The sequence below is a fragment of the Bos taurus genome, chromosome 16 (genome assembly GCF_002263795.3).
Source record: "Bos taurus isolate L1 Dominette 01449 registration number 42190680 breed Hereford chromosome 16, ARS-UCD2.0, whole genome shotgun sequence".
Classification (NCBI taxonomy): Eukaryota; Metazoa; Chordata; class Mammalia; order Artiodactyla; family Bovidae; genus Bos; species Bos taurus.
The window spans coordinates 32,784,930-32,809,753 of record NC_037343.1 but is presented as its reverse complement, the minus strand read 5'-3'; the positions used below and the strand labels follow the sequence as shown (position 1 = coordinate 32,809,753).

The window sequence follows — 24,824 nt, the reverse complement described above, 5'->3', positions numbered from 1 at the left end:
TGAGGTTTGAAGCCTGATCGATTCAAGAGATAATTTACATTGAAATATTCAGGGCTCCGTTTATCACTCATGGGGTGTGTATGTTAGTTTTCTATTGTGGAATAACAAATCATTCCAAAACCCAGTGACCTAAAACATCAATAATGATGATTTTTATAACTACCTCTCATCGTTTCAGTGGGTTAGGGTTTAAGAACTCAGGTGGGCAGTTCTTGCTCAGAGTCTCTCTCAAGGTAGCAGTCTATGACAGTGAAAGCTTCATGGTGTGAAGGCTCAACGGGGGCTGGAGGATCCACCCTCAAGGTGGTTCACTCATACAGTTGTCAAGTATGACGGCTCACATGGTTGTCACAGGCTGGTTGGGGATTGGTGTCTTGATGTCTTTCCATGCTGAGCATCCTGATGGTGTGACAGTTATCTTCCCCTGGAATGAGTAATCTGAGATGAAGGTGGGAACTGCAATGTCTTTTATGACTTAAACTTGAAGGTCATATTACAGTCAGCCCTGAAGCAGTGTGGGAGGGGAGTCAGACCCAGGGGCATGGATACCACCAGAGGGCAAGAATCATCGGGATCCATCTTGGAAGCTGGCAGCCGTAAGATGATTCAGTTACTGGTTGAACACCCAGTACAAACTATCTGTCTACTGGGAATACAGTGATCAGGATAAACAAGACATCTGCTTTCATGGAGCTGACATTCTAATGGGGGATATGGAGCATGAGCTAAGTCACTTCAGTCATGTCTGACTCTTTGCTACCCAATGGACCGTAGCTGGCCAGGCTCCTCTGTTCATGGGATTCTCCAGGCAAGAATACTGGAGTGGGTTGCCGTGCCCTCCTCCAGGGGATCTTTCCCACCTAGGGATTGAACCCATTGTCTCTTAAGTCTCCTGCATCGGCAGGCAGCATTTTTGTTTGTTTTACCACTGGCACCACCTGGAAAGCCCATACGGAGCATAACCAAGTAGCTTTTAAAAAGAACTTTAGACTGTAGTAGTACTGTTAGGCAGAGAAGGCAATGGCTCCCCACTCCAGTACTCCTGCCTGGAAAATCCCATGGACGGAGGAGCCTGGCAGGCTGCAGTCCATGGGGTCGCTGAGGGTCAGACACGACTGAGCGACTTCACTTTCACTTTTCACTTTTATGCATTGGAGAAGGAAATGGCAACCCACTCCAGTGTTCTTGCCTGAAGAATCCCAGGGACAGGGGAGCCTGGTGGGCTGCCATCTATGGGGTCACACAGAGTCGGACACGACTGAAGTGACTTAGCAGCAGCAGCAGTGCTGTTAGGGAAGTAAACAGTGATGAATGTAGCCAAGGGAGATTACTTTTAATACTGCAGTCAGGGAATATCTGTATATAATTTTAGCTGAGCCCTGGAAAATAACAATGAATCATATAAACAGCAGTAAGTGCTAAAGCCTGAAAGTTGGAAAGGGCTTGCATGTTTGAGGAACAGAAACGAGGCCAGTGTAGTTCGGTGGATAGTCAGTGAGGGTGAGAATGGTAAGATGCTTGGATTCTATTCTGAGAACAATGGAAAGACTTGGAATAATTTTGAACAGAGGGGTAGCATATTATTTGGGATTTAAAAAGATCAGTCTGCCTGCTGTTAGAACACTGGCGAGGAAAAAGAGGGAGGGTCTGCAGACCAGTGAGGAAACTGTTTAGTAGTTTAGACCAGAGATGATGGTGGCTTGGACCAGCAGGGCAGACAAAAAGGAATAAATGGGTCCTGGAGATATTTTGGAGCTGACATCAGTTGAACTTGTGATAGATCTGATGTCAAGCATATTTTCATTCGTTCATACATATTCCTTCAGTAACTAATTTGAGGGTATAATTATAGGCCAGTGTGGAAGGTTTTAGCAACACCATGTGAAGCAGAAATAGACCCAAAGTTTCTTCATTCAAGGAGCTTCAATGGGGGAACCAGCATAGAAATAAGCATAAAATCTCACTGGCCATAAGTCTTATGAAGCAGAGTTTATGTGGTGTTATAAGAGCATATAACAGGTCAGAAAAATGATGAGTTGACAGCTGAAAGATGAGCTAAAAGTTAACTAGGCGAGGAATGGGAGAAGAGCTTCACTAGGCACAGTGTGTGCAAAGGCACTGTGGTAAGAGCATGGCACGGTTGAAGAACTAAAAAATAAATGTGTTGGAGCCCAGAGGTCAAGAATGGTGTGGCCAAAGAGATGACAAGGTCAGGGAGGGCTTGGGGACCTCCTTGGTGGTTCAGTGACTGTAACTGCACTCCCATGCAGGGGGCCTGGGTTCAGTCCCTGGTCAAGGAACTAAATCCCACACGATGCCAGTAAGAGTTTGCACGCCTCCACTGAAAATCCCACATGACACTAGGAAGATTGAGTATCTCACTTGCTGCAACTAAGACCCAACGAAGCCAAATAAATAAATACTTAAAAAAAGAACAAGGAGGGCTTTATGAGCCATTTTCGGGTTTGGGGCCTCTAGCTTGACATTACTGGGAAAGTTTTGAAAAGTTTTAAGGGGTTCATGCAGTCACTTCAGTTGTGTCAAACTCTTTGCAACCTGTGGACTGTAGCCCACCAGGCTCCCCTGTCCATGGGATTCTTTAGAAAGAACACTGGAATGGGTTGCCATTTCCTTCTCCAGGGGATTTTCCTGACCCAGGAATCAAACCTGCGTCTCTTATGTCTCCTGCAGTGGCAGGCAGATTCTTACCACTAGGGCCACCTGGGAAGCCCCCAGGTTTTAAGGAGGTGGAGGTGACACAGTTACAATCGCAGTTTGAAAAGATTACTCCAACTATGGAGAAGAAAAAGGGACAGGATGGGGAGTAGACTGGAGCCAAGTTGGAGTAAGAAGGGTCAGGAGATGATTTGCAGGGGTTAGGCTGAAGGTTTCCAACTTCAGCTACATCACTTTTAAAAATCCAGATGCCGAGGATATACCCAATACCAATTAAGTCAGAATCTCCTGGTGGGAGGAAGAAGGTCCCAGGCATCAGTAATTTGTGAAACTCCCCAGATAATTCCTTTGTACAGCCGAGTCGGGAACCAGTGCTTCAGGCAGCTGATGATGGGAGGCAGTGAAACCGACCAGGGTGCTAGGCCTTCCCCAAGCAATAGAAATTGACTAGAGGCCAGACAAGAAATTCAGGCAAGGTTTGTATTGGGGCTCCTGTGCTAGCTGCAGGAGGGAGCAAGAACAAGTAACAGGTTCCCTTGTTTGGTAGATGGTAGAGCTGGTTCCTTATATGGGATGTGAGTAGAGGTGTGCTCAGGGATCGGGCTTAGGTGTTTTGCCCACCTCGTTGGTGGTGGTGTGTGCAGGGGGCATGTGCAGAGCCAAAGCTCCTGAGACGCTCTTTTTGCTTCCAGCTCCTCAAAAGGGGCAGTTGGGATTTTTGCTCTTTTTGTTTCCCCCAACTGCCTGCATGCAGTTATTTTTAGTCCCTTTTCATTTCTTTGTACTAATATTTTGTTACTGGAGAAGTTTTTCCAGGTGTAAGCATTATAGCACTGAAGTAAAGGGTACCAGGTGCCCAGTCTGTCTACTAGCAGCACAGAATGCATGCGTCCCTGTATGCTAAGTCGCTTCAGTCGTATCCAACTCTATGTGACGCCGTGGACCGTAGCCTGCCAGGCTTTTCTGTCCACAGGATTCTTCAGCAAGAATACTGGAGTAGGTTGCCATGCCCTCCTTCAGAGAATCTTCCCAACCCAAGGATTGAACCCATGTCACCTGTATTGGCAGGTGGGTTCTTTATCACTACCACTACCTTAAAGGCAGAGGAGCCAGAGATCAAATTGCCAACATCCACTGGATCATCAAAAAAGCAAGCAAGTTCCAGAAAAACATCTACTTCTGCTTTATTGACTATGCCAAAGCCTTTGACTGTGTGGATCACAATAAACTGAGGAAAATTCTTCAAGAGATGGGAATACCAGACCACCTGACCTGCTCCTTGAGAAATCTGTATGCAGGTCAGGAAGCAACAGTTAGAACTGGACATAAAACAACAGACTGGTTCCAAATAGGGAAAGGAGTACGTCAAGGCTATATATTTGCACTGTGCTTATTTAACTTATATGCAGAGTATATCATGAGAAATGTTGGGGTAGATGAAGCACAAGCTGGAATCAATATTGCTGGGAGAAATATGAATAACCTCAGATACGCAGATGACACCACCCTTAATGGCAGAAAGCAAAGAAGAACTAAAGAGCCTCTTGATGAAAGTGAAAGAGGAGAGTGAAAAAGTTGGCTTAAAGCTCAACATTCAGAAAACGAAGATCATGGCATCTGGTCCCATCACTTCATGGCAAATAGATGGGGAAACAGTGGAAACAGTCAGACTTTATTTTTTGGGGCTCTAAAATCACTGCAGATGGTGACTGCAGCCATGAAATTAAAAGACACTTACTCCTTGCAAGGAAAGTTATGACCAGCCTAGAGAGCATATTAAAAAGCAGAGACATTACTTTGCCAACAAAGGTCCATCTAGCCAAGGCTATGGTTTTTCCAGTGGTCATCTAGAGATGTGAGTTGGGCTACAAAGAAAGGTGAGTGCCAAAGAATTGATGCTTTTGAACTGTGGTGTTGGAGAAGACTCTTGAGAGTCCCTTGGACTGCAAGGAGATCCAACCAGTCCACCCTAAAGGAGATCAGTCCTGGGTGTTCATTGGAAGGACTGATGTTGAAGCTGAAACTCCAATACTTTGGCCACCTGATGCGAAGAGCTGACTCATTTGAAAAGACCCTGATGTTGGGAAAGATTGAAGGCAGGAAGAAAAGGGGATGACAGAGGATGAGATGGTTGGATGGCATCACCGACTCAATGAACATGAGTTTGGGTAAACTCTGGGAGTTGGTGATGGACAGGGAGGCCTGGTGTGCTGTAGTCCATGGAGTAGCAAGGAGTTGGAACACGATTGAGTGACTGAACTGAACTGAACCACCTTACTTGGATTTTAGAGATACTTAGGTGGCAATTATTTTATAAACAACTATCAGGCAGGCAAAGGGCTGGTTTGCAAGAGACCTAACAGATAATTATTACGAAGCTGAGCACTGACTGAATCAAGCTTTTGTTTAATTCAAGAAACTGACTCCTTGAAGGAGTATTTGGGGGAAGGCCTTTCACAGAATAAGAGAAAGTACTATTACAGTGTTTATCAAGGTGTGAGACTGTTTTTAAATCTTATCCATTTGGCTAGTCTTTGTCATCAGACTTTAAGGGCCAAGTTCATGTCTAGATTAGCAATTTGCATTTCATGTTTGGTTCTTACCTCTTATTTGGGAACAATTGAAGAACAGATTACATACAGACCATGACAGATTATGGTTATTGATTAAGAAATTCCTCCTCAGTAAAAGTTCTTTCTTAGGACATAGGGGTCCATTTATTTGGGAAATATTTATTAAGTACTGACTACGTGCAAGACACAGTAGAAGAGAAGACTCTGTTCTCAGGGAATTTATAGCCTGGGAGGGTGAGATGGCCCCTCAGATGAAAGTTGCCCTTGTTTTATGCACCTTGGTGCCAAGTAATTAAAAAACCTCATTCTTCCAAAATACAATATATTCTTTTAGTAGCAGTGTGACACTTAAGATTCTGACCTTCAGTTTTCTCGCATGCAAAAAGGATAAAAATAATATCTACCTAATAGAATTGAGATACCCATGTAAGTAATTTAGCATCGTGCTTGTACATAACATTAAGAAACCTCCAAAACTGTTAGCTATTACTAATGATCAAAGTCAAACATGTGCCACAATAAATGTTTGTTTTTTAAAAAAAACCTATCTCACTGGGATTAATTTCTAAAACTAGAGCATAAAGTAATAATCATATATAATCAAGGTTATCCTTTAAAATTTCTTAATTGCCCAAAGTGATAATATTAAATAATACTAAGTCATTAAATCATTTGGAATACATGGGATTCTTCAGCAAGTTCATTAAATTTTCTCTGTGGTTCTCAACTAATTTTTCACTTCATTTTTCAGCAATGCATTTCAAAGCAGTCATCACACACAAATCCACATGAACAATAATTTGACTTTGTCAAATGATATAGAAATCTAAAAAATCATTTCAGTTCTTTCCATAGTATTCCCCACCCCCAAATTTGTATAGTATATTTCAGACTTGGTAGCACCCACTGTCAGAAGGCATATATACGCACTAAGTGGAATAGCAGGAGAAATCCCCCCAAAATGTTGCTCTGTTCTTAAAACATTTACTGTCAAATTTACCTGGTTAAAAGTACCTAATTCAGCTCCATTATAATTCTCATAACAAAGATCACTAAGGCTATCAAGTAGGATTCCTAACACTTCTAAACATCATTAATATATTTCCCTGGAATACAATGTAATCCTTAAGAAGGTCAGAGTTAATATTTAATACAATAGTAAGCTTTGAGAAGTCATATGGTTACCAACTACGGACAGCATCACATTTAGTTAAATCTGATTTTTAAAATCTTCCAGAGATGGCATTTCCAGCTATATTTCCTGAGTAAATGAAATGTTATTCATTCTTAATATTAAGAAATGTTTATTTCTTTAAATGCTGTTGAAGTGCTATGGAAGGTGGAGAGAACAATGAAAAGATTAGGGACTTTGGGGCCTGACAATCTTGGGTCAAATGTGGGCTCCTCCTCTCTCACAAGCTCTGTAAACTCAGGAAAATTCATTGATCTCTTTGAGGCAGTGAAACTATCAGTGGGCCTCTGAGGATCTGTGAATTTTAGGGTTAACCCTAAGTACAACACCTAACACAGGGAATAGCATGGTACCTGATAAAGTTTTGTTACACTATCACTGAAACATTCTAGTCTTTGGTCCATTGGGTGTAGATGCAATGATTGCAGTGTCCAACCCAACTCCTTGAACCCATACCTTTAGATAAGCAGAACTGCTGGTGATTGTAGACAAGGAATATAAAACATGAGGGCACTCCAATGGGTCTGAATTTAGGGATGGTAACAACTACATTTTGATACAAACATGACACAAAGAGACCTATTAGGGCTTAAGGGGCAAAGCGGGTATCTAGAATTAGAATGTAAGAATACAAATTTAAGAATTTATTTCGTTTTATTTACATTTTGGAATAATCTAATAACATGCCTCAATCAGAGATTGAACCACAAAAACAACCTTTTGATTAAACCCTTTTGCCCCCACATCTTTTAAATATATTCCTTTGTTTTAAATCTTATAAATCACTGTTATTGCACACAATTGTTGCTGAAAAGACAGTGTGTTAAAACTAAGTAGTCTTAAAATAAATCATTAATTTGTTTTATTTTCCAGATTGGGACCGGAAATTAGCCACAGTTTCATCGAATCCTAGACCACTCAATTCACTGCCAGAGCACTACTGTTGTGAAGGGAGGTGGCTTTGAAAGAAAGGCTTTTAAACTAAAGTAACCATGGCATTTTGAACAAAACATTTGGCATTCTTAAGTGGCTCCTTTAGGCTAAAATAATGGTTAACAGAATTACTTTTCAGTGTGTATCCTGATGGCTACAATCCTAAAAATATTTACATGTTGCAAATTCTCTTCCAATCAGTTGGCCAGCCTAGGGCAGGGAATCAAGATCAGCCTTAAAAGAGTTTGTCACCTGTTCTTAAGGCCCCACTACCAGTCTTGTTGCTAATGTCGCCAAACCATCTCACATTTAGTCCAGTGGTTACATGTGGGACCAGCTAAAGAGATAACTGCATCTGTTCAATAACTGTATCACTGTTAGGAAAAAAAGAGAGAAGAACCTAAAGATGTAGCCAAGAAGGAAGATTCCTGGCATCACAGACCCTGAAGGTGCTCTGGATGCAGAACCTGGTATGGCAGAGAGCTACAGTGAGAGGATTAACTGAAAGTCTCCACAAAGAAGAATTAATATCCCTATACTGACAAGAAGCCTGACAACTAGGGATCAGCTCCCTAGGCAAAATGATAGAGGTTCTCTAAAGAAATGCTCCCAAAGAAAAGAATCTTAAACATTCTGTTCCCTAGGGATTCCCCAAGCATAGTAGTTGATCCCCTACTCATCACCCCAAAGTGAAGTCTGTTAATAAACTACCCCCAAGAACAGTTATATATACACACATATATATGTATATACACACACACATGTATTAATATACATACATCTCCATTGCCTTAGTCTTAAGTTGTGAAGTAATAAATCAGGTCCATCATCTAACTAATAAGACACAAAGCGATAAACATTAGAGGTATTTTTCAAAGAAATATTTCACAGAACTTAGACAAGAAGCCTCCCAAATGAAAGCTTTGCTTATCATTCTACTGGTTGTCAGTGGTCTATTTGTTGCAGTTTTTTGTTTTAGGGATATATGTTGACTTTTTCTAAACTTTTACTTTTCTCAGTTGTTTTTTAAAAATTTTGTTTATAGTGTTTTTAAAATTTTAATTTGGTCAAATTTTTTTCTTTAGGGTTTCCAAGTTTCCTGTTTTTCTTTAGAAGGCTCTAAAGAGTATATATTTTCTGATATTACTTTCATTACTTAAAACTTTATAACTTAACTTTTATTCTATTACAAATTTCTATTCTATGTTGAGGTTGTTTTGCTATCATTATTTTTAATGTATTCTTTTCCCAGTGAAATGGAGTGCTTACATTACGTTCCCACACATGTGCATCTATTTCTGGAATGTCTAGTCCACTTCCCTTACATATCTGTTCTTTCCCATGACAGTATCACATACTTTGATTTTAGTAGCTTTATACTGCTTTAATATCTGGTGAGTAAAAACCTCCTCTCTCAACACATTCCTTTTTCAAAAATATCTTACACTCTTACATATTCATTTTTTTCACCTAAGCTTCAATAATTTTTGTCCAGTTACAAGGAACACCATGGTGATTCTGGTTGGAATGGCATTACATTCATATACTCATTTGTGAAGGGAAGGCATCCCCATTTAACTGTATTAATATACATAAACATATATACTAGGCAGGTCCTCTCCACACTAAAATATCTTGTTCTGTCATTTATTTCCCTTCTACTAAGTTTTACAATTCAGAGTTTTGTTTCCGCGGTTGTTCCATGCAGTCATTATGCCTCCTGAAGTATATACATATTAGCCTACAGTCCTCATGTAAAACATGGTTTGGTTGTTTGGCTTTACCTTCCTCTGGTTTTTCTTGCCAGCCTCAGCAGCCTCACCAGTCCCTTGCTATTTTGTTCAGTTGCTCAAACTTTCCAAATTATTTCAAGCCTCTGGGTCTTTGCATATTGACTACTTTGTACTCCAGCCACCTAACTTTTTGGTCCGTTTAAATGCTATTTCCACTAAAGGCCTTCTCTGACCTTTTCCAAATTTAGATTAGGTTCTCCTGCATAGCACTCCGGGACTTTTCCATCCTAGCATATGTCTGTTTAGCATGCTCTCCCCACTACAATAAACTTTAGGAAGACTGTGTACTTACTTATCACATACCTAATACCTAGCATATTTATTTGATCAACAAAGACTATTTTAATACAGTTGCCTATGATTTTTAAGACTTAACTGTATCTGAAGAACATATTCTCTCAACCAACTTAATTAGTAACAGCTCATTTTTTTTTTAAACTTTTTGGCTGCACTGCACAGCCTGTGGCATCTTAGTTCCCTGCCCAGGGACTGAACCCGCACCCACTGCCGCAGAAACGCAGAATCGCTGGACCCCCAGCGAAGTCCGCAAACAGCTCACTTTATTTGCTTCTGGACCATTACTAAAGACACGTTTTAATAATGCGAAGCTTATAGCCAAGATAATGGACTCTAAAAACTATCTAAATACACTTAGTAAAGATAAAAGACACTTAGATCCTTTCAAAGATTCTGTTGTTGAGTTTTCCTCACTTTACCCCACAGACTGTAAAGGTAGAACTCTGTCTTATACGCACTAGTAGTATTACTATTAATTCTCTTATTGGAACAAAAACACAATACACAAAACATACTAGAAATAGTTGGTTCTTTTTAATCAGCTATTGATGGCATAATAAAATAAATTTAAGTGGCACCTAATTTAAACATTTAAAATAGTTCATTGAAGGATAATCTACAACGCAGTACGTTAAGCCAAATAGTCAAAATAACACCTTTTTTTTTTCAAGAAAGAAGAAATAAAGGCATGATCAAAATTATGACCAACAAGTTGGTTTCGTTTGGACACTTATAGATGACTCTGTAGGCATATTGGCAGGCACGATGTTCAAATATCAACCCATTTGACTTTAGAAATAATGGTAAGAAAGCTATACATTTCAGAATTAATGTCTGAAATAAAAGAAAAATATCCACCAAATATCACAACAGATCTTTTAATGACTAAGTTTTTTAACATTACAATTGTTATTTTAGGGAACACTTTTTTCTTTTCTTTGAACAGTTAGCTAAATGTTCAATGTTAAATAATTTACACAAGAGAAATAAGTTTCGTGTTCTGTACAAATTAGAGGACTCATGAATATAATCCCCTCCCACCACCAAAGCTCAAATTTGCAATGGTCTCAGCAGAAAATAAACAGTTCACAATTTAAACAATTTAAAGCATTACAAAAATTTACAGGACTCCTCTCTTATTTTCTTTCGAACAACAAAGGTTCCAGCGACAGAAATGAATGATCAGAATGTGAAAATATTTGTGCAAAACTGCATTAATTGTTCTGACCATTCAACCGAGGTAAAACCTATGAACACAATAACAATAATGAAGAAAAACTACACTGAAAGTAATTCTATTTTCGATTTCAAACAACATTGATTTTATTATTACTAAATATTCAAAGAAAACATGGCACCATGAGCAGCAGGAGCAACAAATGATTCGGCAATTATGCCAGCTAAGGAAGCTGACACTGGAAAACGCCAAAGTGTATCTCCACACCAGTCATCCATCTCAAAGACTGGAAACAACTGTAGGGCTTCAAACTCACTTCAATGTCTTTATTCTTGGAATTTGCAGATCATAAACGAAATATTTAAGAAAGTCCTTTCCCCGCCTCTCCAGGAGTGTTTCCTGCATCACTGGTAATCCTTAAAAGAGCTGAATCATAGATTCTCTGGATTTACCTACACCAATCCATTTAACTGGGAGGGAGAAAAAGAGTATAAGAATAGTATTAATCCACGTATAATGTTCAATCTTTGGGATTAACAGATCCCCCGCTTTTCTCAGTGTTTCTCATTTAACTTTCCCCCCATGTCTTTTGCTATCTTTTTCCTCTATTAGCAGATTATGCCAATTTCTAAACAGAATGTGCGGTCAACATCCAGGACAGGGTAGTATGCCTTAAAATTCTCCTGTTTTAATTGTACAATATTTACAACTGTTCAGTTCCTAGTGATTAGTAAAATACTGGCCCAAACCAGCAGAGACCTAAAGAACCTTTAATCAAATTCCTAATTAACTAGAAAAAATAAGCATCTTTAATAAATGGATGACAGTAAGAGGACACTGAAGTGACACTGCAATGTCCATATCCCACAAAAAGTAGAAGTATGTGGAAGAGAATACTGTTTATTTGCACAGCCTGAGAATCTGGCTATTATACCAGTCTAGGGGAATCTCTCCTCATCGGCACTACATGGGCAAACCTTTATGGCATTTTACAGATGTCATTGTTAAACTCACTGCTTTTTATTTCAGAAGACACTGACAAAGTACAGTGAGCAAACATGCTTACAAGATTTAATATCAAGCTGGGAGACACAGCTAGCAATATGGAAAACAAAACAAAACAAAAAAATATGGAAAACAAGATTCATGTTTGGAAATGAACCACAAATATAATCAACAATATAAAATCAGGTTAAGTGCATAACAGATTTTATACAGAGGCGATTTTCCACTCTACCTTTTGTCTCTGAACCAGTACCAAAGGGGAAAAAAGCAATGTTTTAAAAGACAGATTTCACATAACTAGTTCATAGCCATAATTTGGTTATGTCTAACTCCTTGGCCAGCTTACTTATTTTTTTTAAATAAAGAACTTTTATTCTTTATTCTTTCATTTTTTTCAAGTTGGATTTCCTATCTTCTGCATCTACTATTTCCTAAACTCTAGTCAAGAAACTTTACCAACTCTCAAGGGTAACAACCTCAAGTGGAAAAGAAATCACAAACCAGTTTTGATGGTGGTAAAGACATAATGATTTATTATTAACAGGGAGAAAGAAGTAAGAATGAATGTCATAGGGCAAAAAGAAAAAAAAAGACTAACAGAGAATTAAAAACAGGGTCAAAAAGGGTGAGAGGTAATATATTATCTTGAGGCATGTGAAAGATTACAGAAAGATATTTTATCTTTTCCTGGGCATCTGTGCAAATCATAAGCACTCTACTGAGAAATAATCTGTTTTTTATCCTATTTCAAAGGTAGTTGAAATCAAAATAGAAAAAATAGTTGTTCATAAAGTATATTTACCTGGAATTTGAAGTTCATCTTCAATAAATCGAACATAGTTTTGTGCATTAATAGGTAGTTCCTTAAAAGTCCTTGCATTTGATATGTCTGTGTTCCATCCTGGGAGAGTCTTATACTGAACTTCAACTTTATTTAAGACTTCTTGGTTTGCTGAAAGTTAAAGAATAAATATATTTGCCCATGGTGTACACTGCCTATTGTCAAATGAGTTTTTAATACATCATAGGTTCACAATCTCTTACATTGGAGCCAAATAATGTTTTGAAATTTATAATTTTTCAGAATTTAGGGAGGTAGAAAAGTACACTATCTAGTATTTCATAATCAAACATATTTTTGCAGTAATAGGATTATTTACTTTAAGTGGGTACTTTAAGTCAGGTTTTGCTGTCAAATCAGTTTTGGTGCCAAACTTACAACTTTCCGTCTTCAGAGCTTTTTAGATTTCCATACTACAGACTGGGGGCTATGGATCCGTATAATGGCAGCAGTGTCACAGAAAGAAGGTTTGCATACGTGCTCTCACCTGGGAAATCCTCTATTGTTTTTGTGACTGTATACAAAGACTTAGCCGGAAAATTTCTTCATTATCTCACCTAACCAGTTTCTCCGTATTCCCTAATAGAAGCCGAAAACTAAAACAAGAACAGTGTCTTTGACTGGAGGTTGTATGGTGGATGCTATGGTACACTGTCCAGACTTCCCTCTTCAGGATTCACACGCTAATTCCCCAGCTATGGGAGTACTGCCTGCTGAGAATGCACAGTTCAGAATTCTCTTCAGAATCCCCTGGAGCAGCCCATACCAACGACTAATCAAAACGGGGATATGAAGGACCTGCCTACTTACCTTAACTTGGGACTACTCTGGAGGACTATTCTAGTCCCAGAGTTCCCCATGTGACCAACTGAGGGTTTTTCATGGAACTTCTTAGCAGTTCAACTTCTGCTTAATCCTGCTACTTCTCTCCCCCTCCCTTACAGACATTGTTGCTCAGAGCGCTTGCCAACAAACTACCTACACATACATCTCTGTAACGTAGACTGTTTCCCAGGGAACCAAGAGTAAGACAATTGGCGCCAGGAGTGGCTCTAGAATGGGGTCTGGAAGCCTGGTCACTGGCCAGCGGGCTGGCAACAAGGACGACTGCGAGTGGTAGAGAGAGTGCAGCCTTGGGCATGTTCTAGTCGTGCAACTATCCACAGAAGGTGAACTGGGACGCCGTGGTGGGAAGTAAAGCACTGGCAATAGCTGACGTTCTCATTTCATCGTGAGAAATGAGCACAAGGGAAACGTGGAATTGAACAGCTCTGGATGGATGCCATTCATGGACTGGACAAAGACAAAGGTCAATGGAAACACCTAGAGAGAACCTCATCTCCTACAGCGGACAGCAGGAAGAGCTGAGGATCAGGCTTAGGACTCAATCATACAGATGGCAGAGCTCCAGAGAAAGCTGAACTCTCAAATCCAGCGAATCTGCTACGACAAGGCCAGATCCTGTTTGAGAAAAAAGTGGGACCCTGAGACTTTTGAGACATCTGGCTGAATCCTTCTATAGATTCACTGATGGCCTGCAGAATGGCTGAGGCTTCCCCTGGCTTGAGGATGATGTAGAAGCCTCTCAGGGCCTCCTCTCCTGACATGCAAACATAAGTTGGCCAAGGAGTCACAGGGCCTGCTAAAGGAGGAGGGGAAATATATTCTGAAGGATCTGTGTAACTGAGCCAATATTTACTAGTAGGAGCGAAAGGAGTATGTACAAAACTGGATCCTAAAGGTACAGGATGAAAGGATTCTACAAGTGGTGGAATAAAAAGTTTAGTAAGAGAATATATGGATACGAGAGTTCTCTCCTATGATCCATGATACAATGAGAATGTATCATGTTAGGAATGTTCATGGACATCTAGAGAAAGTGATGAACCACACTATGTCGCACTGCTTGTGACAGACCATAGAAGAAGAAATCAAGAGACTCAGTGGGGCTTCTCCTTTTAGCCATGATGGAGTACATGGTTCTAAATGAACTTTTCTAGCATAAATAACTGTAAAACTGAACCAAATACATGACAACTCTTTCCAGGCAGTGGTCAACAGGTAGCACAAACTGTGGTCTCTGAGAGGAAGAAAACTCAAGCAATTCCTGAAACTACTTAACTCTCTGCCAGGGACAATTTCTTGATCAAGGAAAGTCAGGACACTGGAGTCAGTAGGGAATGGTGGTCCTACTGACCTGAGAACACAGATACCAGACTTCAGGAAAGCTGAAGCAGCTAGAACCATCAAGGGCAAGCATCAGAGAGGAGAGAGCTATACAGAGAGGGTATTCCTCCCCCAGAAATGGGTGTGAAGGTACCATGGCTAAAGCTCAACCATACATTCATGGTCCCATAGGTGGCTCACCGGATAGCAGCTGTCACACAGCTGAGTGAGACAAAGATTCTAGAGGCCAAGCAGTGCTGGTGAAAGGGAAGGGACAGGGTACACTGGAGCTCCAGCACTGCCAGATTGGAAAGATCTCTTTATACCTTAACTCTCCTGGCATCCAGCTGAGACAACAGAAAGGTTGTTCACTGAAAGTAAAAACCAAACTTTAACTTGAAATCTCCTATAGACTCTCCCTCACCCTGCCCGCGCCCCACCCCCTCCCACATCCACCCCTCAATAAAGCCTAAAACTAAGTTCTGCCAAGACCCACAGAGATAATTTGGAGACTGTCTCACACTAGGTTAGAAAGACTTGGGAAACACCTTACAATCTCCATATACTATATGAACAAAGTATAAAAAACCAAGCTATACAAGGTTCAGGATGACAAGCCAGTAATTCAACTGTCCCCTAAAACAAGAACCAATACTCTTCAGAGTAAGATAACGGAATCCAAGTCTCTACAACATATTATGCACAATGTCCAATATTCAACCAAAAGTCATGAGACACAGACACAGTGATCCACAATCAAGGAAAAGAATAGTCAGAAGAAGCCAAATAGGAGATGGCCAGATGTCAGCTAACAAATAATGACTTTAAACATGCTTCTAAGAACTCACAGTTCTCAATTCCAACCTACCAGTCTACCAAGTTCCATTAAGCTAGTCTATTCCTTCATTTGACATATTCTTAGTCTTCCAGGATGACTAAACAATTTAAGTTTCTATTTCTGGAAAATGGAAACATTTTTGGAACTTGCTGAGTAACTGAAGAACTCATATAACTAAAGATATGCCTGAAGAAACCCACTGGCTCTAGTAGGAAATCTCCTTACATCCATCTACTTTAGACACATAAGTCAGAAAAAAATCATTCCTGTAGCTTGAAGGACACAGTGGGTTAATGCCTTAAAAGCCTGCTTACCCTGACAAGCAGGGCTCTTTTCTCCTATCTCACATTTTCTCAAGGAATGCCTACAGAAAGGTTACTTTCAAAGTAGGGAAGATAAGATTCAGGAGCAGCATAACTGGGCCCAGTGCTACCATGTCTCTTCTTTTCTATTCAAGTGTGAACACAAGCTTGTCACGACATAGCACCCAAATCCACAGCAACTATGAAACAAACGTTAGTGCGTATACTTGCACTGTTCACAGAGCGCATTTCAAGTCTGTGGCTGTACGTCATAAATTATACAAAAGCGTTTTATGAATTGCTCTGATACATACACCTAATAAAAGAGTACCTGGAAAATGAGGTATAATTTCACCATCTAATTTGTATGCAACTCCAACTTTGATTTCCGTAAACATGTCCAAAATATCCAATTTGGTAAGTGCCAACCTAATTTTGGAAGAAAGGGAGATGTCAACAACTTGATGAAGGAGTAAAGCAAATTCATACAAAGCTAAAAGTTCCAAAGCAATTCTGAAAACTGGTTAGAATTATATTTTAAAGCATACCACACATAAAACACTGCAGGGCAATTTATGGGTATATTTTCCTCTATTAAAAACAATGACTTAACTGATCTACTAGTGAGTCACTTTTCTAATAACTGTAACAGATTTTCACTGATTGATAGTCCACGTCCTCTGGCTTAGTTTCTCAGGATCAGCTAATACATATCCAGAGAGGGCTGCCTGGAGTAAAGGACGCATTCTGTGGCTGACACAGCAAGACTGACTATTCCACGTGAATGACAAGGTACATGCACGATACATACACAGATGCAATCAATCCTCATTTCTTCACTCTCCTTTAACACTACCCTCTGGTCAGAAACTGTCAAAGGAGAGTGAGGATCTCTTCATAACACATCAAAACCTCCCAATAAACTGACTGGAAAACAGTTTTCTAGGAAAATCTATAGAAATTAGATGAAACACTAGGTCTGAGATTCTTGTCCACAGATTATTTTTTTATCCTTTATTCTAATATTTGCTAAAAGTTAAGCCTAAATAATATAAACATGAATACATTTTTACATTTATTATGTGTATGCAATATTAATAGCAACTTTTGCTGAGCATTTTTAGTGTGCCAGGCAGCATGCTATATACTCTCATCTAGATTTCAAAATACCCCTTGGATGTAGGTAGTACTATTATTGAGATTTTAAAGATGATGAAAAAGGCACAGAAAGATTGACTTACCCAAAGTCACACAGCATAATGTATGGATCTGGTATTTGAATCCAGAAGTCAGATGTCAATCAAGCCTACCCACTCAGTCAGTTCCATTGCCTCCCTGCTGATATGCATGCTCCATGTTGCTCCATCTATCTACCTACTCACCTTTCTACCTGCCTGGCTTACCTCCCTCTAAACTTATATGCATGTAAGAGTATCAAGATTTTCTCTCCCAACCTTGGATATCTAGGGAGAAAAACTAGGGTCACTCTCCTTACGCACCCCTCCCCTGTATTCTGGTCCACTTCTGAACTGCAATTTCATTTGGAGTCTAAAGAGTGAAATTTTTGTATTAGTGCACTACCTCAAGTTCGCACTCCACAAAATTTAACCTGTAGTCAAGAACTGTCATTTATGAAGTAAGGGTTTCTAAGAATACTCACGCAGTAAATCCATTAATCATATGAGCATATTTGAGCAAAACAAGGTCCAACCAGCCACATCTTCTTTTCCTTCCTGTCGTTACACCGAACTCTCTACCCCTTGTTTGTAATAATTCTCCAATTTCCTAAAGAACAGAAAATAAAACTTTAGGATTAGAATACCAATAGTCTAAATCTAGTAGATGATATAACATGTTACAGATGATATAACAAGGCATAAAGTTTCTTAGAGATAAACATCTTTCAGAAAAAATAAGTTGGAAGGTATAATTTCACAGAGATAGATTTTATGTGAAGGAGGCATTATTTGAAATACATCCACTTTTGACTTTATTTTTTAAACACTATTTTAAGACCAACATTTTTTTACATTATACATATAACTTCTAAAAATTTAGATTAACATATATAAATATTGCATATTAAAAACTAAGCTGCTAATAAATATTTACTAAAATAGATAAGTTTGGCCAATTTGTTCTAAGAACTATAGTTTGATGGTTTTCCTGAAAACCATAAGGCAAATTCCCATCTAGTAGTTGCTACCACAATGTCCTTCGAAGAAAATTAAGGCTGAAAACAATGCTCAAAGTTCTAAGCTACAGCCACTCCCTACAACCTAATTTTTCCATCTATCATCTATCTATTCCTTAATTTACACCTTTCTGATTAAAGCCATCATTTCATTATCACACATACTCTGACAGAATTACAACTTAAATACTGCTTTGTCAGGTTTGAATTTCAGCCTTGTTTATCTGTGTGGCCTGGGGTAGTTACTTCAGTTCTCCAGGCCTCAGTTTCCCCACATGTAGAATGGGGATGGTAACAGCACCCAGCTCCCAGAGTTGCTGTGAGGATACAAAGAGCTTTTAAGTTTACAGCGATTACACAGGGGCTGGCCTGAGGTCACCACCAAGTAAACAGTGGGCTATGATTAGACAACGTCTGGAGATCACTTTCCTCAACCTTGACTCCTAATAAGCTCTTGGTGAAAGATACCTGTTATTTTTAAATTCTCCCTCCTCTACTATCTTAATCCCCTTCATAACCCACCTTCACTTGCCTGCAATTACAGTTACCTTTAAGTGCCCACTAATTTCCCCCTTTTGTTGCCAATCTGTTGCCACTAACAATAAAGGTATATGTAATTTTCTTTTAGAGTTGTGCTGATTAATCTTGCAAATTAAGTGAAATGCATAAAAGACAATAATTCTTTAAGAAAAAAGCATGATTTTTCATTTTCAAACTTTTGAATCAGATTTACTGAGAAACAGGCTTACATTGTCTTGTTCTGTAGGAAAGGCACCAATACCAACTCTAGTTGTATAAGCTTTCACAACTCCATACACTTCTCCAACGTTTTGAGGGGGCATACCCAAGCCAGTACACACACCTCCAACTGTACAGTTCGAAGAGGTCACAAAAGGATAAGTTCCTAAAAACAGAAACAAACAGTAAAATATTCACAAATGATAGACATTATTTTTTCAAATTCTGCATTTGAGTATATTCTAGGTATCTGACAGACTTATGGAACCACCCTTTCAAAGCCTCGATGTTTTATTCCTGATTCTTTCTGTCTGCAGAGATAAAAACATAGGTGGTTAAGCTATAGCTGCAGTGCTGTACTACAGACGCCCCTTGAGTACATGCAATTACTCGGTTCTGTCCAGTAGGTACTCACCTAATTTAATGCCAAAACTCTGCTGTTATCCTACTATGTAGATTTATATTTTATACTTTCCTGTTAATTTAAAACAGGAGTAAATTTTATTTTACTCCCTTGATACGGATACCCCAGCAGCCTGGAGTGACAAGAGTACACCAAGAATTCTGTGGTATGCCACAGTTTATGACCTTTTGATCTCTCTTCAGGGAATAAACCCCAGAAATGACAAGAGTAAACAAAGGTGTACTTCCTATCCCCCGCAACCCTGACCCCAAGATCCTATTCATACTTGAACTCTCTCCTATGCTAATTAGACACTGCTTTCTTCCAGATTGGATAGGCATATTATGGTATCAAGAATATGTATCTACTGTACACAAGTACACTTTAATTGGCTTACTTGGAATCAAAAGTCAATGAAATGTTAGTAACAGCTGAGAACAGTCTTATACTGAGAGATCATGTTTAGCTTGAAGGTCAACAAAGGCAGTAGTTTGAAGATGATAAGTATCAAATTTTTAAATTCAGAATCTCACATCCAGGGAGTTAATTAAACAGACTTCCATAGATCTTAGGATGTGCATGCTTAGTAACAATGTATATTATTAGCTCTTGACAGTTTTTAAAAGGTTGAATTATAGGTTCTTTCACAGAATTCACCTAATCATCTTTCAGTTCCAAGGAAATAGTCTGGAATTGCTATAAACCAAACAACAACAAAATCCCATTGACCCAAAGAGTGATTTCATTTTTCTAATAACTGCAAAACACAAAATATTCCCTTTTTAAAAAAAGGGTTAGGAAAAAAAAAAAAAAAAAAAGGGTTAGGATAAGATGACAAACTTTCATCATTCCTGAATATACAAGCAAAAAGCCTTATTCTAAAATACTTTAATGCTAACATTAATTATGCATATCTTAAGCAATTTAGGACTCAGTTATGCTCCCCGTAAATTGTATTTCACTTACCAAAATCAATATCTAGTAGTGCTGCATTTGCACCTTCTACCAAGATTTTCTTTGGTGGTCCATGGAGAGCTTCATACAGGAAATAAACTCCATCTCTCACCATTGGCTTAATCCTTTCCATATAACCCTATATACAAAGACAAAAACCAAGCTCGATGTATACTAATAAATTTACAATGTAAACTATCTGAGTAAAAATCACCCAACTTTTGACAATGAAAACTGACAACTGTAAAGGAGAAGGGGATTGGTGACAATGCTCACCCTATTGCAACATTTGGATTGGCTTTGGTCTCTCATGCTGATTCCCCAGAACCAGAAAAGAGACACTATTTTAAGAAAAGTAGAGATACAATGAAATTCAAAGGTTCTACTTCAACCTCACTGCAAATAATGATAACAATCTTCTGAACAGCCCAGTACTCATACTTCATATAACAGCTTTTAGGAAAACAAAAAGAACTGAATATTGTGCTTTTATATTTTGTAGGTATTAAAAAAGCAGCACTTAAGAGTCCATATAACCATAAGTGCATCAAAGTCTTTCTCAAAATGTTGTGAGGACCACCAGTGTCACTGCCAAGCAAGCATCAATAATTGATTACTAATATTCTTTTCCCACTGTATTCCATTACAGTAAAATACCTTAGCAGTATTACTAGTAATATCAAATACTAACTCACATAAACATGATAAAACTTTCTCAAAACATGTTTAAAGTATTAATAATACTGCTTAATTCTAGAGATTCAATTAAAAATATAAACAAGAGTTCTCCCAAGGCCTATAGTATAACTGCAATAAAATTTAGTTTCAACCATGTTTAAGTGTTTAGCCAGACCAGTAAGGAAATTCCAAGATCCACTCATGAACTCACTAAGTATGTTATACCTATTGATGGACATATAATCCCCCTCTGGCTCTAGTCGCCAGTCTCATGCTTCTTTCTGTTTTAGTCCTTTATTTTTAATGTCTGAAGTGACTGTACCATTCATCATGTTCCTTAAAGTCCTGGTTCAACATAGAGCAGTCCCCCCACATATCCTAGGGGAATATGTTCCAAGACCCCCAGGGGATGCCTGAAACCACAGACAATACCAAACTCTACAGACACTGTGTTTTCTACTATCCATAGACACCTTTGATAATATTTGTTATAAATGAGGCACAGCAAGAGATCAACAATAACCGATAATTAAATAGAACACTTATGACAATATACTATAGTAAAAATTATGTAACACAGTTATACTTTTGCAACAGCAAAACTAGCATAAATTTCTTTTTCCTTGGATAGAAGACTTATTCTTACTGTAGACCTTAGCAACCACAGCATATTTTTTTCTTTCCTTATTAAGTCAAGAATTTTCACTGTATGGTTTCTCTTTGGTATATCCAAATTGCCAGCATTACTGCTCTTGTACCTTGGGGCCATTAGTAAGTTAAAAGGGTCACTTGAATATAAGCACTGTGATACCAGGACAGTCAATCTGGCAAGTGAAATGGCTAGTCAGCGACTAACGGGCAGGATGCACTGGACAAAGGGATGATTGATGTCTTGGGCAGGATGGAGCAGGACAGCAAGAGGTTTCATCACACTACTCAGAAGGTCTCAAATTTAAAACTTAAGAGTTGTTTCGCACTTGACCACAGGAAACTGAAACCACAAAAAGCAAAATCAAGGATAAGGGGGGAATACTGTTCAACACCTATTAAGAATCTTCTTACTTAATTCTGGTCATTATTATTCATATACTTTACATTCATATGGAATATAAAATAGAATTGAAAAGATACACCCGTATATTAGCATGTAAATATTTTCAAGTTGCTACTAATAAATTTAAAATATTTGTTGCATGACAGAACGAAAACAAAGTGGCAGTCTACTCTGAGCAACAATCAATATACTGAAATCCAAATACCTAACATTCACAATGTCCCTTGAAGGTCACTTTTTCAAAAGAAATTCAGTGAGTAGGTGACCTAAGGTCTGCTACAACTCTAAAATGATATATAAGGTATGTAAATTCCTATTCAGTTCTGGAACTGATGTCATACTTATTCACAGGAAACAAAGAGTAATGGTCAGACACAACGGAAGCAGCTTGCAACTCCAAAGATTTTGGAGGAAAGGAAGGGTAGAGAGGATAGGCAACTTGATTACTGACTAACTTAGGCACCAACTGTGGTCCTAATCTTTGGTCAATCACCTTCTATGTCTCTAAAGAGTACAGTGCTTTAGAGCTGTCCCTTTAATTGACCCTTTGGGGTATCAGTCCTACCTGTGCTGGTTAGCTTTAAAAGTTATCATCTCTCACTTGGCCCTTTGTTGATCTACCCTCCAAATGCTTATGAGTGATTTTTATATAATACAAAGTTAGTCCTTTTTTTCTGCTCAAAATTATTGAGTAGCTAACCTTCCTATTACTGCATATAACATCAACACAAGACTTATGATTTGGTTGCTACTTGTCTAACTTTTTGTGATCTCATTCACTGTAGCCTGTCAAGCTCCTTTTCAAGTACTTTATTCTTGCTCCCTGGTCCCCAGTGGATGTTTTGTTAAAGGCACATCATGTAAAATTACTCAAACATGCCACGTCCTTTTAGGCCTATATGCTTTTAGACTTAAAAATACAAATTCACTTTACCAGTTCTTACCTATAATACTTTACACATATCTGTGCGGCACTTACTAACCACATGTTCTTCAATCTCGTATTTTCAGTTCCTAATACAAAGACTGAATGAATGAAAGATCTAGATGCTATTTTGGCAAACAAGTTTTAAAAAGGACATTATAAATGTCAGAAAGCATTACCTTGAGTTTTTGTAATTCACCTTCAATGTCTATTTCCAAAGTAGGGTATATAGATTTGTACTGGTTAGCCAGAACTTTGAACCTGAGAAAAAACAGATAAATCAAGACCTTAGCTCTGTTTTAAAATATTCTGAATAATTTCATTCTATTCAAATGATTTCTGGAGTTAAGTGGTCTTAATAACAATCCCCAAAGTGAAGTTATACTCTGAGAAACAGAATCTAATTAAGGTCAGTCATATGAATAAATGATACATTCAAAATATTTTTTACTGATAGGAATATCAACAATATAATTAAGGTGATGTGTGTGAGGGGCAGGAGGAGCAGGGAATGACTCAAATCTGTAACCACAAGACTTAAATCTGAATTAATTATATTATACTCTGTGAAAGATAAAAGGGAATGGTCTAAAATGATGCTTTTAGGAGAGTCAGCGGCAGACATTAGCAGCTTGTCTCCAATATTCTCACTGGAGGTGCCCTAACAATGCAGACAGACAAACTGCTGACTGAAAATGGATACAGCGAGTGATCTTCAATGCTGTTATTAGATGCAACCAACTAACTCATCACTGAGTCACCATATAGTTTACTGATGATTATTAGGTTTCCCACGGAGATTTTTCTACAGTGATTAAATGTCAAGGGGGCATTCCTATTTTTTAAGCTGAGCTTGATACATGTTAGTTCACAAGTACTTGATAACCTAATTATTTCTAGGTGAAAGGACACAGCAGTGTCTTTGAACTTGAAAATCTGAGGATCAAGACCCTAGGATATGCAGACCCCACCACAGCACTGCCACATACTCCCGGAAACATGTCTATTTCTCAGTAAAGCATTCTAAATTCCAATCCTTAAATATAATTTTGGCTTTGTCTTTCTGGGGGTACTCATATGATATCAACATCATGTTATTTTCATGAAGTTAATCTCAAATTAAGGATCAATTCAAATGTAAAAAAAAACAGTATTTCAAAAGAAACAAAAAAGCCAACCACCACAAATCAACTAGAATACAGATTTTTATCAATTTGCATATTGAGTTTTAAAAATTCTAAAAATCCATTTGTTCTTTCCATTTCAAAATACAAGATAGTTACCTCTCAGAGAAGCCACCAAAGTCAGAAACAAGATCGCACATCCTGAGTCCACTCCGAGCAGCTTTGGAAGAATAAACTGGGCCAATGCCCTTTTTTGTGGTACCCAAACTTAAAAATAGATCAAAACAAGCTCTGAGTTAGAAGAGAAAGATCCAGTTCTTAATGTCAGCTGACCACAAAGAATTAAGTTACTATGAGTGTTTTCTGTTTATGCTATTTTATTTTCATGATCTTAATGATTTTCTCTGAAATCTAAACAGGATAATCTAATAGCTATTTTTCTTAAACTTCTGGCCCAGAATTGAAACAGAAAAAGACCAGATATGCTTAAAACTGCACATACACACCCACCCACAAAAACCCACAAAAAACAGAACATACTTTTTTCCTGCTTGTTCTTGTCTCTGTTGTTCCTGGATACCATCAGCTGCTTGATGAAAATCAAATACTGAGGGAGAAAAAACAAAATCAGCTGTTATTGACTCAAAAGTAATGTAGGAAAGCAAAATGTATTTTGTTTTAAATTACTTAAGTTACAAATCCCTTCAGCCTAGCTTCTTTATGACAAATACAAGCCTAACTGGTATATTATTATGAAAATATACCTGTTCATTCATTCCTATTTATTGCAATCTATCATATTTTTACAAATGAGTCCTTAAGACAGTAATTTTGGAATTCTATAAAGCTCATTTTACTAAGATATTCTCTGCAAGTTTTGGACTCTAGAAATTTGGGGGTTATGTTGATCATCTCCCTCTTCTCTTTCTCATAAGCTAATAGTGGAGATAATATTAAAAAA

The 24,824-nt window shown here is 38.3% G+C and overlaps 2 protein-coding genes across 3 annotated transcripts in view; one reads left to right on the top strand and one right to left on the bottom strand.

The window, feature by feature from the left end:
* Positions 1–7,451, top strand: part of C16H1orf100 (chromosome 16 C1orf100 homolog) — a 36,117-nt gene extending 28,666 nt beyond the window's left edge. For both annotated transcript variants that reach the window (XM_059875561.1, NM_001077054.1), the window contains 1 exon segment: positions 7,315–7,451. In XM_059875561.1, coding sequence (XP_059731544.1) covers positions 7,315–7,406 — 92 coding nt within the window. In that variant the 3' untranslated portion in view covers positions 7,407–7,451.
* Positions 7,452–9,976: 2,525 nt separating this feature from the next.
* Positions 9,977–24,824, bottom strand: part of ADSS2 (adenylosuccinate synthase 2) — a 32,457-nt gene continuing 17,609 nt past the window's right edge. Inside the window, 9 exon segments of the mRNA NM_001167809.1 lie at positions 9,977–11,111; positions 12,449–12,598; positions 16,125–16,222; positions 17,454–17,578; positions 18,737–18,891; positions 20,095–20,221; positions 22,919–23,000; positions 24,023–24,130; positions 24,404–24,470. Coding sequence (NP_001161281.1) covers positions 11,059–11,111; positions 12,449–12,598; positions 16,125–16,222; positions 17,454–17,578; positions 18,737–18,891; positions 20,095–20,221; positions 22,919–23,000; positions 24,023–24,130; positions 24,404–24,470 — 965 coding nt within the window. The 3' untranslated portion in view covers positions 9,977–11,058.